Here is a 13853-nt window from a genome sequence, read left to right on the forward strand (position 1 = left end):
AACTTGCATATACAAGGAATTTGATCTCTGCATTTATCCCATCTGTGAATTAGTGAACACACAGAGCACACAATGAGGTGAAGCAGTGAGCTGCCTTGCTACAGTGGTGCTCGGGGAGCAGTGAGGGGTTAAGTGCCTTGCTCAAGGGCACTTCAGCCATTCCCACTGGTCGGGGATCGAACCAACAACCCTTAGGTTACAAGCCCAAAACCCTAACCAGTAGGCCACACCACTTATAGACACTGGGATAAGATAGTGCTGAAGATTGTTGTTGAGGATATGATCAAACTGGCTCAACACATGCTTAAAGTGAGAGTAATATAATTTCACACATCTTCACTACACACAAAAACAGAATAATAAAAACACATAGGTGCAAACCTTCTGTACAAAAAGTGATACCTTTAATGGTCACATATTACAAAAGTGGAATATTTATTTACAGAAAATAAGAAGGGTATCTGAGAGCTAATTGCTAACACCTGAAACTGGGTGCTTCAACACCAGACGGATAACTTATCCACGTTTCTTCTCTGCAGAGGTTGACGACACCTAATTTGACATAAATGTGCAGCCAGACGCCTTGGAGCACCTTTGATGCTGATCTTCAAAAAACATTTTAAATGAGCGCCTCTTCAGAGCAGTATAAAAAAGAGAGCGAGAGAGACAGAAGGAAACAGAAGGGAATATTTTGAACATGTCAAACTAAAATACCAACTCCAGCACAGCTCTGCATCAGAATTCCTCATCAGTCACTGAGTTCCTCCTCATCGCTAAAGTAGGCGCTCTTTTTGATCCTGGGTTTGCGCGAATCTTCTGATGTCGAGGCCTGACTGGCGTCCTCCACCACCTGTCTCCGCCGCTGCTCTTCCTCCTCAATCTTGGCTTGCTGCAAGAGGAAGAAGAGGAAAACATATCATCAAGCTAGATTTCAAAAGGCAAAGCGCGGCTTGCCTTGGCACCTGTTCAGTCTTCACGTCAGATGGCTTTGAAACGTCTCTCCGCTCCAACTCACAAATGAGCTCTTAAAACCTCATTGGGATTGGGATTAAAATTAAATGAAATGAAATGGACTGTGTACTTGCCTGAAAAGCGATAGCCTGGCTCAAACTGTCCAGAGCTGGGTCTTCTCCCTCTTCCTCGCTCTCCTCCTCCTCACTGTCACCGAACAAACAACAATAAAGACTTAAAAATGCATTTAGACATCAATGCTGGTAATAACATTGACAAAAACAATAACAATACAAATCTGCATTTTAAGGGTATTGAAAGTGGCTTAGCATGCCATCTGTTTTGTCATCCCAGGCCCGCCAAACTCCCTTGTCCACCCTCGCATTTTTCAAAAATATGTAGTGGTTGGAGTCGGGGGTATAGTTAATCTTTAATTTTGCACTGAAATGTCAAGACAAATGTCTGTATAATTATGGAGAGTCAAAAGGAAGTCTTCATTACATTATAGGCCAGACGTGCGGCTTACATACAATGGAGTATGACCCCAGAAGCAGTCTTTCATGTGGTCAGTGTGTCATCACGATCTTATTCTATGACGATTGTATTCATTACAGGTACTCGGACTGAGGAACGTAACGTTAGATGAACCCTGTGATCCCATATGTCCTCCTTACATGCTTACCTGTAAAACCCCGTCCTTGGCACACTTGAATCCATGACACAAACAACAACCAAACTCTAGTTAAACTCTAAACGGCATTAGGCCCTTGCGTGACTGGCCTAGCGGGTTTTGGAAGCCTTCCACCATCTCAAAGCTACTTTAGCAGAAGTGAAAAGAGTGCTTAGTTTTCCATTGAAGGGCAGACTCAACAAGCCCTTTCACCTTAATTACCTTATTGGCTTTTCTCACTGTCCGATTTGGGCTTACCCACAAGAGCTTGGCAAATCACATCAACAGCAACTTTGCTACGGTCAATATTTGACATCATGCCACTCAACCAAAAGGCATTCAGCTGGCCATCACAGGAATGACACGAATGGGTAATAAAGGAGCTTGCACAATGCTCTAACAAACGGCAACAAACTCCAACAAACACCAACAGAAGGGTCAGTGTGGGCTGGCCGTCTGTGTTTGTTGGCGTTAAAAGGGATCACGTTTTGTACAGAAGCTTTGCACCTATGTGTTTTTATAATTCTATTTTTGCACTTGGTGTACACTCATATTATGGCGGTTAAAAGTAAAGGAAAGCCTATGTTTATGCTTCACTTCAGTGTATGTAAACAAATGGATAATCACATTGTTGTGTCACATTTACATTTTGCTCTTGCTTACGGTGTAACTGACCACTGTCGCTCATATCATACAGGACAGAACAGGTGTGACCCAGACCTGTGCAGTGTGCCAGTATTCTATTACTTCTCTGTGACCTCACACGGTTGGCTACCCTTCTGTCTGTCTGTTTGTTGTTGTTGTTGTTTTCTTCGGGAGCTTGCACACTGCTACAACAAACGGCAACAATCTCCAACATCCTAAAGTTGGCAGCTGTTGGGAATTGTCAGTTGGTAGTCTTTAGAATGTTCATACAACCAACTGTCATGTCAAACTCCATCCAACAAACGCCAACAAACACCAACAGAAGGGTCAGTGTGGGCTGGCCGTCTGTGTTTGCTGGCGTTTGTTGGATGGAGTTTGAAATGACAGTTGGTTTTACAGAGAAGTAATAGAATACTGGCACACTGCACAGGTCTGGGTCACACCTGTTCTGTCCTGTATGATATGAGCGTCAGTGGTCAGTTACACCGTAAGCAAGAGCGAAATGTAAATGTGACACAACAATGTGTTTATCCATTTGTTTACATACACTGAAGTGAAGCATAAACATATGCTTTCCTTTACTTTTAACCGCCGTAATATGCGTGTACACCAAGTGTAAGCCAGTGTCAACCGATACACTGATTCTAATGAAATTCGCTAACAATAGACGGATGTCGGATGGGCATCTGAAAAACGCTTCAAAATGGCTCTGGTGTAAATTCCCAGTCAGAGTTGTCATATGGCATTATAGCTGAATGTCCCCCTGGCTGGAGAGGCAGGACAGAAAGGGATAACTCAGTGTCTCCCCTGGCAACAATCAAACCAATGACCATAACTACATGGTGGACTGAAAACAGAATTCATATGATTTTGTCACTGTGTATTCTTACATACTAACAAACTCCAGTGTTTTCCATACATTGACTTATTTGTAGCGGCCCACCACAATATCAATACTGACCACCACACAATGATTTTCCATGTTGTACTGTTTAAATTGGATGGAATTCGTTCTTTGAAGAGCTATGTACACCTTTGCACAGCCTCTCCTTGTCTCTCAACAAACCTACATGCACGTTCAAAGAAAACATTAACAATCCTGCAATTGTTGGCATAAAAGTCGACAGGCTAAATTGTGCTTAAATCTGCATCATAACCACGCTGCGTTAATTTGTGAAAAACTGTTGCATTTAAGTTAATTCTGCAAACCTACCATCACAAATAGAATTCAATTCTGTGGGAAACACTGAACTCTATATGGCACTCATAAGTAACTCTGACATTGGAGACTGATATTGTATTGTTATTATTCAAATCATAGTCATCATGACTGGTGTGCTATGAAACAAGATTACTAGCTTATCTAGGTAACATCTAGCCTGGAAATCCAGAGCCAAATCTAGAAAGATTTAGGGTCTAACTATGAGTGATGAAAATGGCCCAACTCGAAAATATCACTGCACGCAATTGGATAACACTACGGCAATGTTCATTGACTGATTCCGGACTTCGACATTGCAGCGCTGTCGTCATCTGTTTAGCACGCCTCTGGCCCGCCTATATCAGATACACCAATTTGATTGGTGCAACTCGGCTCCAACGGCATGGGTAATGAGTAACATTACTGATTGCCAGAGTGACTCGCTGAGCAAATTGTGCTCTCGCGAGAACAGGGTAGGTAACATCTGGAGTAACCGCTAATCTCTAACAGACCACCCTACCGAGCACTTATTGTCTCAGTAATGTTGTGTTCTTTTGAAATTAGTGGTTACCTGGATAAGCCAGTTTCCTCATTTCATAGCATAACCCTCTGCCATAGGGAGATTCATAACACTAGTATGTATTCATAGGAGATTGGATGCCACTTACAACTGTTGTTCCTCTGCCTGTGTTTTCTTCTTCTTCTTCTTCTCCTTCTTTTTGGGTGGTTCCCTTTCTCCAAGCATGTTCTTTGGACAGGCGTAACTTAAGTGTCCACAATCCTAACATGAAGAAAAGGTGTTACACCAAAGTGTATTTTTGCCTAGATGGCATGGTGTATGGTACATGGTGTAATACATTTGCATTAGTAAAAAACAAACAAACAAACAAAAATGAAAAACAGTTGGTCTCATGTTCCACCTTCCTGTTCATAGGGAACTACTATTGGTATTGATATACCACTTATCCATCTGAAGTAAGTGGTTTAAACTGTAGTATAGAATACTATACTATACTACTATACTGTACTACAAAGTTTAGGTCTAACATTAACAAACCAACTACCAAAAGGGCATGCAAAAACATTCCAAACTCTTATTACATCACACAATCGCCACACATAAAAGCTAGCAAGAAGGCTAACCAGTGATAATATACAAGTTGAACGTTGTACTGGGGAAGTTGAAAGCTGTAAAAGCTTATGAAAACTTGGGGCTTTCCAAAACAAGATGCCTAATTATCAAAACAGGATAGAACACGTGCACTGAACCTTAAGGCACATACTTACCCCACACTCGTAACATTTGGATTTATCAGTATAGTTTCGCCTGCGGATAAATTCGGTTGCTCGGCCATTATCTATGGCTATACTAGCTGTCACAGTCCTTCCAAACAACTGTAAAAAGAAACCGAGTCAGAATTAAAGAAGTGTGTGATAATAACTAGACTAAATAACTAAAACATTTGGGCTATAACATTTTAAGTAGATGCTTCTAGTTGGTGCTTCAATGAAGAATCACTGTTAGTGTGTTAGGCCAGAGACTTTCAAATGAGGAGACAGCACTCAAAAAATCCTCCATAGAAATGCATGGGGTTAGTTTGTATCGGCAATGTGGCAGTTGTCTACTACACATATTGTATACACGTAAACACAAAAGTCATGTGGTGTGTTGTGAATACATCGTGCCAATCATGTGTTGTGATCTTGCCGCTGGAGCAAGGTTGGTGTCATGAAGCCTTGCGCACGCGCATTTCTGCCGAAATAGATGCCCGATAAGTGTCCAAAAAACGTTACAATATGGCCGCCGAGTGGAGGGACTTGCCTAAAAGGACTTTGGTTAGGCTACACACCTGTTTGTTGTTCACTGCCCGTACACAGTTATGAGCAGACTCTTTGTCGAGAAACAGGACAAACGCCACTCCTTTGCTCATTCGTGTGACTTTGTCTTTGACAATTGTAACTCTGCAAAAAAAAAGATTACAAGTTACATCTGCGCATGTAGCCCTCCCACTATTTCAAAACACAATACCTAGGACTATTAAGAAATGTACTTACTTCACAACTTTGCCATACTTTAAAAATAGCTGTAACAATAAAAAAAACGTCATGCATCAGCTGAACCTCTTCAATGTGAAATATATGGCTGCAACAATTGATCAATTAATAGATTAGTCAACTATTATATGAATCACCAACTATTTAGGTAATCAGTTAATTGGCTTGTGTCATTTTTTAAAGGAAATACCTTAACAATTATCTGATTGCAGCCTTTAAACCTAACTATACTATTTTAAGCTTTACTAACACAGACTGAGCTACAGTACAAAATATGACACACGTGGGTACGGATGTGGCCATGTTTCTTAACTTTGTATGTATGGGTATAGAGAAATAAGCCATGGGGGAAATAAACAAAGACATTACCTTGTGAAGGTCACTATTTGTCAGAGAAAATGGAAGATTAGAAACGTAGACTGTGCTTTTACTGGGCGCTAAGCCACCACTCATCTTGGTGCACCAGGCAAATGAATACCCTAATAAAAGCAGTAACATCAACGTTAGCTACACATTATTGTTGTTATCCCCCCACAAGTTAATTGGAACACCAAAGTTAACAAGTTACAATCAGAAACACTTCAATGATAATGTAGTAAGAGATGATACAGCCCATGATGATGATGATGATGATGTTCGCAACACACCACACCATATTACAACGTTAGATGGATGAATTGCAGTCTTGCTTACCTAAAGAACGTCTTTCTCCAGATAATTCTGACTATGTGTTTAAAATATGTCCCTATACATTTTAAAACATTGTTACTGCTGATACGTTGTTCACAGAAAGCAACATTATGTTTTACAAAATCTACACTTACAACTCGAGTCCACAGCTTGTTGACACTGGCGCAATATTATGACGTTGATCTGATTGACAGCGCTTTCTACAAACTAAATTTCTCTACGTTTCTTCTGCCGCCGGATGTCATGAAGTAGATAAACCATTAACGTAATGTTCCTGGTGAGTTTTTTCTTGTGCTGTTTTTTTACTTTATACTCCATAGATTTTAACACTATTGTTATTGTGAGCGTAGAGTAGAATGAATAAAGAAATGCATCATGGTAAAATTTTGCAGGAACGTGAACGGCACATTGATTAGGGACAGAGCATTCTGTCAACAAACAAGCTAGGTAGATCGCTAATGATAGCCAACGTTAACGTGACATTTACCCATATGTCTACATGCCATTTGTAAATAAATGATTAGCCATTTTTCTCGTGGTTGTCTTGAAAATGTGTAGCTGAAACCTGTGCATTTCTGCTTTGAAAAAAATCGGTGGGTCGAAGGCAGCGATGCCCATTTACCTTAGCACACAGCTGCTGGTATCACTCACTTGAACTCCCTGAGTTCTGTTATCAGAATAAACACCTGTTTTCACAGTTCTGTAGACTGTACAGTATCATTAGGGGAATTGAATGCTTTTCATAACTAACTCAGTTTGTCTTTATTGCCCTAGATATCACACTGCAGCAACCCCAAGATATTTAACAGACAGTAGGCGAAAAAGTGAGTAAATCATTTTCTGTTTTTATGTTGTTGGAATGGTAGATAGAAGCCAAGGAAAATGGTAGATAGGAGCCAAGGAAAAAGTGAAGCAATTGCATATTTTATTTGTTTTGTCCTGTAATGAGTTGAAGTACCAAAGGAAAATCTTTGTCATTAAACACACAATGCTACTACTACTACTACTACTACTACTACTACTACTACTACTACTGCTACTACTACTGTTACTATTACTACTAGTAGTAATATTCTGCCTTTGTTTGCTTTGCAGTGGCATTCAGAAGGGACAGGAGTATTCGGGATGTGTATGAGGACAGATTTCCTATGGAGAGAGGGGTGAGTGTCTAATACATGAAGCTCGGAAGAGCTCTGGTTCTCTCTGAACTCTGGATAACCCCCCTATGTTGGGGGGTATTCCACATTTGTGGTTTAGTAACAAAACTGTTTGGGGGACAGGCTGACCCCACATTGTCTCCAGTTGACAGAGCCAGGGCTTTGCAAAACGAGAATGGAGAGCTAGTGCATCGTGAGGAGGATTCGCTGAATGTTGCTAAAGTCGTATGTGCTAGAAATTGCATAGCATTGCTTGCACTACCTTTAATAGAGCCTGTACATGTGTCCTAAACAGTCCACGCTATGTCCTAAACAGTCGAATGTGTCCTAAACAGTCCACGCTATCCAATTATAATTTTAGCTGTTCATACAATGTGGATAACATTAAAAACTACTGAAATAGTATAGAGACAAGTTTTTTTTTTTCTGTCTTCTGCCTCACAGGCATTTTACTGTAGGGAAGTAAAACAAGATGTTAGGCTATAGCTGGGAAACAAAGTCAGGGTTATTTCAAGGAAAAGCTGTACATGTGTAAAACAGTGGAGATATATCCCTTATCTACATGTGTGTCTCTTTCCAGGGCCCTTACAGGAGATCTGGTTTTGGGCGTCCGGATGAAGACTATGGGCGAGGTTTTGAATACGACAACCCTCGGTTTTACCCTGGAGGAGGGCCCCCCCGCAGTTACCATGGCGATGGCCCCCACTTTCCTGCTGAACACAGAGCGGGGCCCCCAGGCCGGAGGGTAAGTGCTCTAATTCAGATAGAAAACAAACAAACAAACAAACACATTCTGCTGCATTGCTGGGTAGCTTGTGTTTTCTATGTGTAGAAGCACAATATGAGAGAGAGAGAGAGAGAGATGCAAATAGTAGACATGGAGTCAGTCCATGCATCTCAAATTCAAAACGCTTTATTGGCATGACAATTCGTGAAGAAAGTGTTGCCAAAACATACATTGTCTAGAACTCATCAAGACTAAATAACAGTCATAAAACAAAATCTGTGAATATATATATATATATATATATATTGGTAGGTGCCGGGATCCTTTCCCAAGACTATTGCGAGCCTCTCCTGCTCTTCTAATGTGAGGAAGCCTGGGATGGCTTGGCCAAGTCTATCAAAGTATTCATCCCTTTTGGGTGTGTACTTGTCACAATATACATGGTTATGGTTATGGATTTAGCAGACGCCTTTGTCCAAAGCGACACATAAATACAAACAACATAATAATATTTAAAATTGAACAGGGAACAGATTAGAATGTAGGTCAAATATAATAAGGAGAATAGTTATAATACACAATAATATCAATTCAATCAATAGCCTAATGAAAAGCAATAGGAAAAAAAGGGGAAAGGCAATAATAAAACAATAATGTTCATTTAATCAGTAATATAAAAACAATGACATGCTAAGACTACATTAAGGAGAATATCAATAATAAACAATAATGTCAAATTAATTAACAGCCCAAATAAAACAACATTATACAAACCATAATAACCATACAAACACATAAGCGCTTAAACAACTAAGTATATGTTGAATAGGAATGTCTTTAGACCCCTCTTAAACGACCCAAAACTACCACAGGAACGGAGAGCACTGGGCAATTCATTCCACCAACATGGAACCACTGAAGAAAAGAGTCTGGAATTAGACCCAGTTTTCATGACTGGTCGACACAACAGACTGCTCTGGCTACTATACATATACATATCTATCTAAAAAAATAAATTAAAAAAAACTTGAATTTCCCCTGGGGATCAATAAAGTATCTATCTATATATATATATATATATATATGTGTAATCTCTCTCTTCTGCTGATAGAGTTTCAGGAGAGTCCTCCACTGTTAGCCCTGCTCATTTCCCTTTCCTTTTCAGAATGTTCCATATATCCATAACCACCATAAGTCTGTCTTCAGTGAATTAGCAAGCTACAAGCAGAAGCCAACAACCATAAAATACCTGCTCTCTCCCCCAATGTCCATGAAAACTGAGTGCATGTTGAAGATTTGTAGAGTTGTTGAGAGATTGCACTTCAATATGTTATTGACGTTCTAGAGAGTTTAGACAGAGACAAGTGTTTAGCTGCATTGCATCACAAAACAACAGGCTTTGACAGTCTACGGGGCTACACTTAAAGCATTCAGGGCTGAAACCCTGTCAAAATGGCCTGGCGACACCCATGACCATTAGTGGTATGTTGAGCAGCCTGAAGCCTGTTGACAAACAGAGCCAAATGTTCCTGGTTGACTTTTTTTTTTAAATATGAATGATTTTATATAAATTAGTTGTCTGTAGTCTTAACTGTAAACATAATGGCAAGCAACGAGGCAACAGCCACACACGTTTGAACGCACCTCGGGCTTAAACCTCAACATGCTACTTATCTTGTTTTGTCGCATACCCCCTTACAGAAATAACTGCAGTTACGGGACTGTAGTTATATTGTGAAGTACAATGTTGTAGTACAATGCAGTTTCATGTCCAAAATATTGCATTCCTGCATATGAACTGCAATAAATTCCACACTAGTATGGAGGCGAGTGTTTTTGACACTTGAAAAACAAGTAAAAACACTTTGTATGAGACCCGTCAGATGCTAGGACCTATATTGGCCCAATACATTCAATGAAATGTAAAAGCCTTTTAATGGATTGACACAATTGAATCCAATGGCAGTGATGTTGTTTTAAAAATATAACGCCCATGACAGTGAAACTGAAACAAAACCAGATACAGGGACGACTGAGGTGACATTTAACTGCTTGTTTGTGACCAGTGTTTTGAGTTTCCATGGTAATGGTTTGCATGTTGAGGTAGCCAGTCTTTCAGTGATGTCCTGTGATGAACTCTGTGTAACGATAAACCTCTGCTGCCACTTAGTGGTCAGATAGGATTTTACAAAATAATATTTTTTTTTCTCCATGAGCTCAAAGAAAGGAGACAATTCACCTTATTCAGGCGGCGGCTATTGTGTAAACCAAAATGAGGCTACAGGGTATACTGCCTATATCATTAATGCATTTTTGCAACCTACTGGCGAATGCATAGATCTCAACATGGTTGGTATGTCCCAGTGGTTCTTAAACTTTTTGTCTGAAATGTTGTGAGATGGGCATTGGAAGCAGAGCCAGAAAATGTCATCTCTCATAGGTGGGCTATGTCAACATCAAAGGCATTATGTCAATGGCAGCCTTTGACTAAAAACCTTTACAAAAATGTATTTACTTCATTGATAGACTTCCGAGGGCCTTGACGTACCAAATCATACTCAGTACTGTCTGTATAAATCGTCTTGTAAATAAACTACCAGTTCTCAATGTCTCGTTTTAAATGTCAAGGCCCTTAGAAGTCTACCAATGTAGTATGGAGCTACTTTGAGCCTTGTAAATGGTGTAAAACAGTGATTTATTTGCATGGCTAGGCCGATGCCCGAGGCACCCCCATCGAAAAACTGTTGGTAGCATCGGCTAACTAGCGGCAGATTTCTGAGTGCAGGGGACAAGCCGAGATGAGCTATCAGACAAACGTTCACACTCGGGATCATGTTTCAACACACTATACAATCACACCGGAATTCTCCTTTAAGACCCTCAAAGCGAATTAGCATTAATATGGTCTAATGTCAGTGTACCTTTAGCAAACCAGCTGCACAGTCAACTCATAGCATGTCCCTCTGAAGCATATTGAATGAGGAAATAACTATGTAAATATGGTGTGCGTGAAATACACCATTTAAATGAATGAATGTCTTGTTCTTTTCCATGTCTTGTTCTATTCTAATGTTTTTATCAATGTTTATTGTTCGGATTTTTGTATTGCAATTTGGTACGAAAGGCGCTATATAAATAAATTGACTGGTAATGAATCAATTTACCTTCACAGTGTGTTTCTGTAAAATATCTGAAAGTAATCTGTGTTGTTATTGTTGCTGCATAATGCAGGATGAGTCCTACCAGTACTACAGAGGAGCTAGGGAGGAGCCACTCCCAGGGAGGCCTATGGACTTCAGGTACGCACACGCACATGCACACGCACATGCACACACGCACATGCACACACGCACGCACACGCACGCACACGCACGCACACGCACACGCACACGCACACGCACACGCACGCACACGCACGCACACGCACGCACACGCACACGCACACGCACATGCACACGCACACACACGCACACGCACACGCACATGCACACGCACATGCACACGCACATGCACACGCACATGCACACGCACATGCACACGCACATGCACACGCACATGCACACGCACATGCACACGCACATGCACACGCACATGCACACGCACATGCACACGCACATGCACACGCACATGCACACGCACATGCACACGCACATGCACACGCACATGCACACGCACATGCACACGCACATGCACACGCACATGCACACGCACATGCACACGCACATGCACACGCACATGCACACGCACATGCACACGCACATGCACACGCACATGCACACGCACATGCACACGCACATGCACACGCACATGCACACGCACATGCACACGCACATGCACACGCACATGCACACGCACATGCACACGCACATGCACACGCACATGCACACGCACATGCACACGCACATGCACACGCACATGCACACGCACATGCACACGCACATGCACACGCACATGCACACGCACATGCACACGCACATGCACACGCACATGCACACGCACATGCACACACGCACATGCACACGCACATGCACACGCACATGCACACGCACATGCACACGCACATGCACACGCACATGCACACGCACATGCACACGCACATGCACACGCACATGCACACGCACATGCACACGCACATGCACACGCACATGCACACGCACATGCACACGCACATGCACACGCACATGCACACGCACATGCACACGCACATGCACACGCACATGCACACGCACATGCACACGCACATGCACACGCACATGCACACGCACATGCACACGCACATGCACACGCACATGCACACGCACATGCACACGCACATGCACACGCACATGCACACGCACATGCACACGCACATGCATCACACTGATTGTTAATCATGTGGCTTGGCCTTGTCTCAGCATCATTAATTGTTCCCCATGGGAAAGGCCCAGAAGTTGTCAAGTCCCCGCCACGGCAGCGCTTTTATGGCCTCCCCTCCCCTACCAAATCTGCACCTGCCCTGACCGACAACGCCGTGCCACTAATTGACTTGGCGGAGAAACAAAAGGGGACAAGCGAGCGTTGCTAACGGGCAGACGTGCACGTCCCCAACATGTCGTCACCTGGCCTGCCTGGTCATGTCACAGTGACTGAATGAGATGACAAACCTCAGCATACACGCAAGAGAGGTGTGTGTTTCTTTCTTTCTTTCTTTCTTTCTTTCTTTCTCTCTTTCTCTCTTTCTTTCATTCCTTGCTTTATTTATGTCACGTGTGAAATCACAAGGTGTGTCTTTTATCCGCGTCTCTCATTCCGCCACGTCTGCTCCCTGAGGTGTGAACAAACAGGCTACCGTCTCCACGCAGTTCAGCCCACGGATCTCACCCAGGTGATTTGGAGGTCCAGGTAGAGACCTCAGGCACAGCTGACAGGTGTAAATCAGAGCTGAGAATGGGGTCTGACCTGACAGACCCGCTTTTAAAACGTCCCACGGCGTGTGTCTGTCATCAGGCCACAGCTGCGCTGTTCTTTCGCTGAGTGAAGGCATTCTATTCCGGAGCTGACTGAGGTGTTTGTGTCGTGACTAACAGGCAGGTTACTCCAGAGGTCCGTTCAGATGTGGCAAACAGTGGCGAACATGTTTTTCTCGAAACAGTTCAATTTGAACAATTTGGTGTAAACATTAGGCACAAACTATGGCTGTAACGATACACCAAACTCACGATTCGGTTTGTATCACGATTTTTGACCCACAGTTCGATATACACCATGATTTCTTGGGGTGTGTTTGTGTGTGTGTGTGTGTGTGTGTGGGGTGGGGTTGGAGGTGTTAAGGGAAAAAACCTATACATTTTATGAAATAGCATTTAAGTAGCCTACCTTGGAACACTAGAGGATTAGAATTATTATTGTATATCTGTATTATATTGTATCCTGAGAAAAGAGAAAATACATAATATCTGATATTCGTGTCAGCACACTTTAAGTACCACTTTGTCCAGCTCCACTGTATGTGAACTACCTCCTCAGACTGTTTTGCGACTGTTTGCAAACTTTTGCCAAAAAATCTCAAGGCAAGCAGAAACCTGTTTGCGAAGGTTCGCCTACGTGTTTGCAAAATTGAACGTACCTCAGGCACGTACTGTAGCTGAAGCGGTTCGTTTGCGCAGCGTCTGCTGCAACAATGAGCTATATCCACCAGAATCAGTGTAACTGGCTACACCAGACACGATTGCGGCACACACATTTGAAAAATACACCAGTGTTCTAGAACTAGTTTTA

General features: G+C 42.2%; 2 protein-coding genes across 3 annotated transcripts in view; one reads left to right on the top strand and one right to left on the bottom strand.

Annotated features, from left to right (window-relative positions):
• Window positions 1-382: 382 nt before the first annotated feature.
• On the bottom strand, window positions 383-6430 carry zcrb1 (zinc finger CCHC-type and RNA binding motif 1). 2 transcript variants are annotated; one of them, XM_048267438.1, is made up of 8 exons: window positions 6347-6430; window positions 5892-6001; window positions 5523-5551; window positions 5318-5429; window positions 4755-4862; window positions 4136-4248; window positions 1086-1158; window positions 383-889 (listed from the first exon to the last, which is right to left on the bottom strand). In XM_048267438.1, the coding sequence occupies exons 2-8, from the start codon at window positions 5973-5975 to the stop codon at window positions 749-751; spliced, it is 660 nt and encodes a 219-aa protein (XP_048123395.1). In that variant the 5' UTR covers window positions 5976-6001; window positions 6347-6430; the 3' UTR covers window positions 383-748. The 2 variants fall into 2 exon arrangements, with proteins under 2 accessions (XP_048123395.1, XP_048123394.1); XM_048267437.1 differs by having other exon boundaries at window positions 6216-6381.
• The window catches only part of pphln1 (periphilin 1), a 40318-nt gene continuing 32887 nt past the window's right edge, over window positions 6423-13853 (top strand). Inside the window, exons 1-5 of the mRNA XM_048267608.1 lie at window positions 6423-6489; window positions 6987-7036; window positions 7308-7372; window positions 7950-8114; window positions 11328-11395. Of these exons, the coding sequence (XP_048123565.1) occupies window position 7036; window positions 7308-7372; window positions 7950-8114; window positions 11328-11395 (299 nt within the window). The 5' untranslated portion in view covers window positions 6423-6489; window positions 6987-7035. The remainder of the gene's footprint in view (window positions 6490-6986; window positions 7037-7307; window positions 7373-7949; window positions 8115-11327; window positions 11396-13853) is intronic.

The sequence above is a fragment of the Alosa alosa genome, chromosome 17, assembly GCF_017589495.1.
Source record: "Alosa alosa isolate M-15738 ecotype Scorff River chromosome 17, AALO_Geno_1.1, whole genome shotgun sequence".
NCBI classification, from domain to species: domain Eukaryota; kingdom Metazoa; phylum Chordata; class Actinopteri; order Clupeiformes; family Clupeidae; genus Alosa; species Alosa alosa.

Excerpts from the sequence above, each read along its gene's own strand:
- zcrb1 (XM_048267438.1), bottom strand. The coding sequence starts at position 5,975 with ATGAGTGGTGGCTTAGCGCCCAGTAAAAGCACAGTCTACGTTTCTAAT. Across the intron at positions 5,552-5,891 it reads CAAATAGTGACCTTCACAAG|CTATTTTTAAAGTATGGCAA; the intron begins GTAATGTCTTTG and ends TTATTGTTACAG. Across the intron at positions 1,159-4,135 it reads CAGGCAGAGGAACAACAGTT|TGAGGAGGAGGAGAGCGAGG; the intron begins GTAAGTGGCATC and ends GTTCGGTGACAG.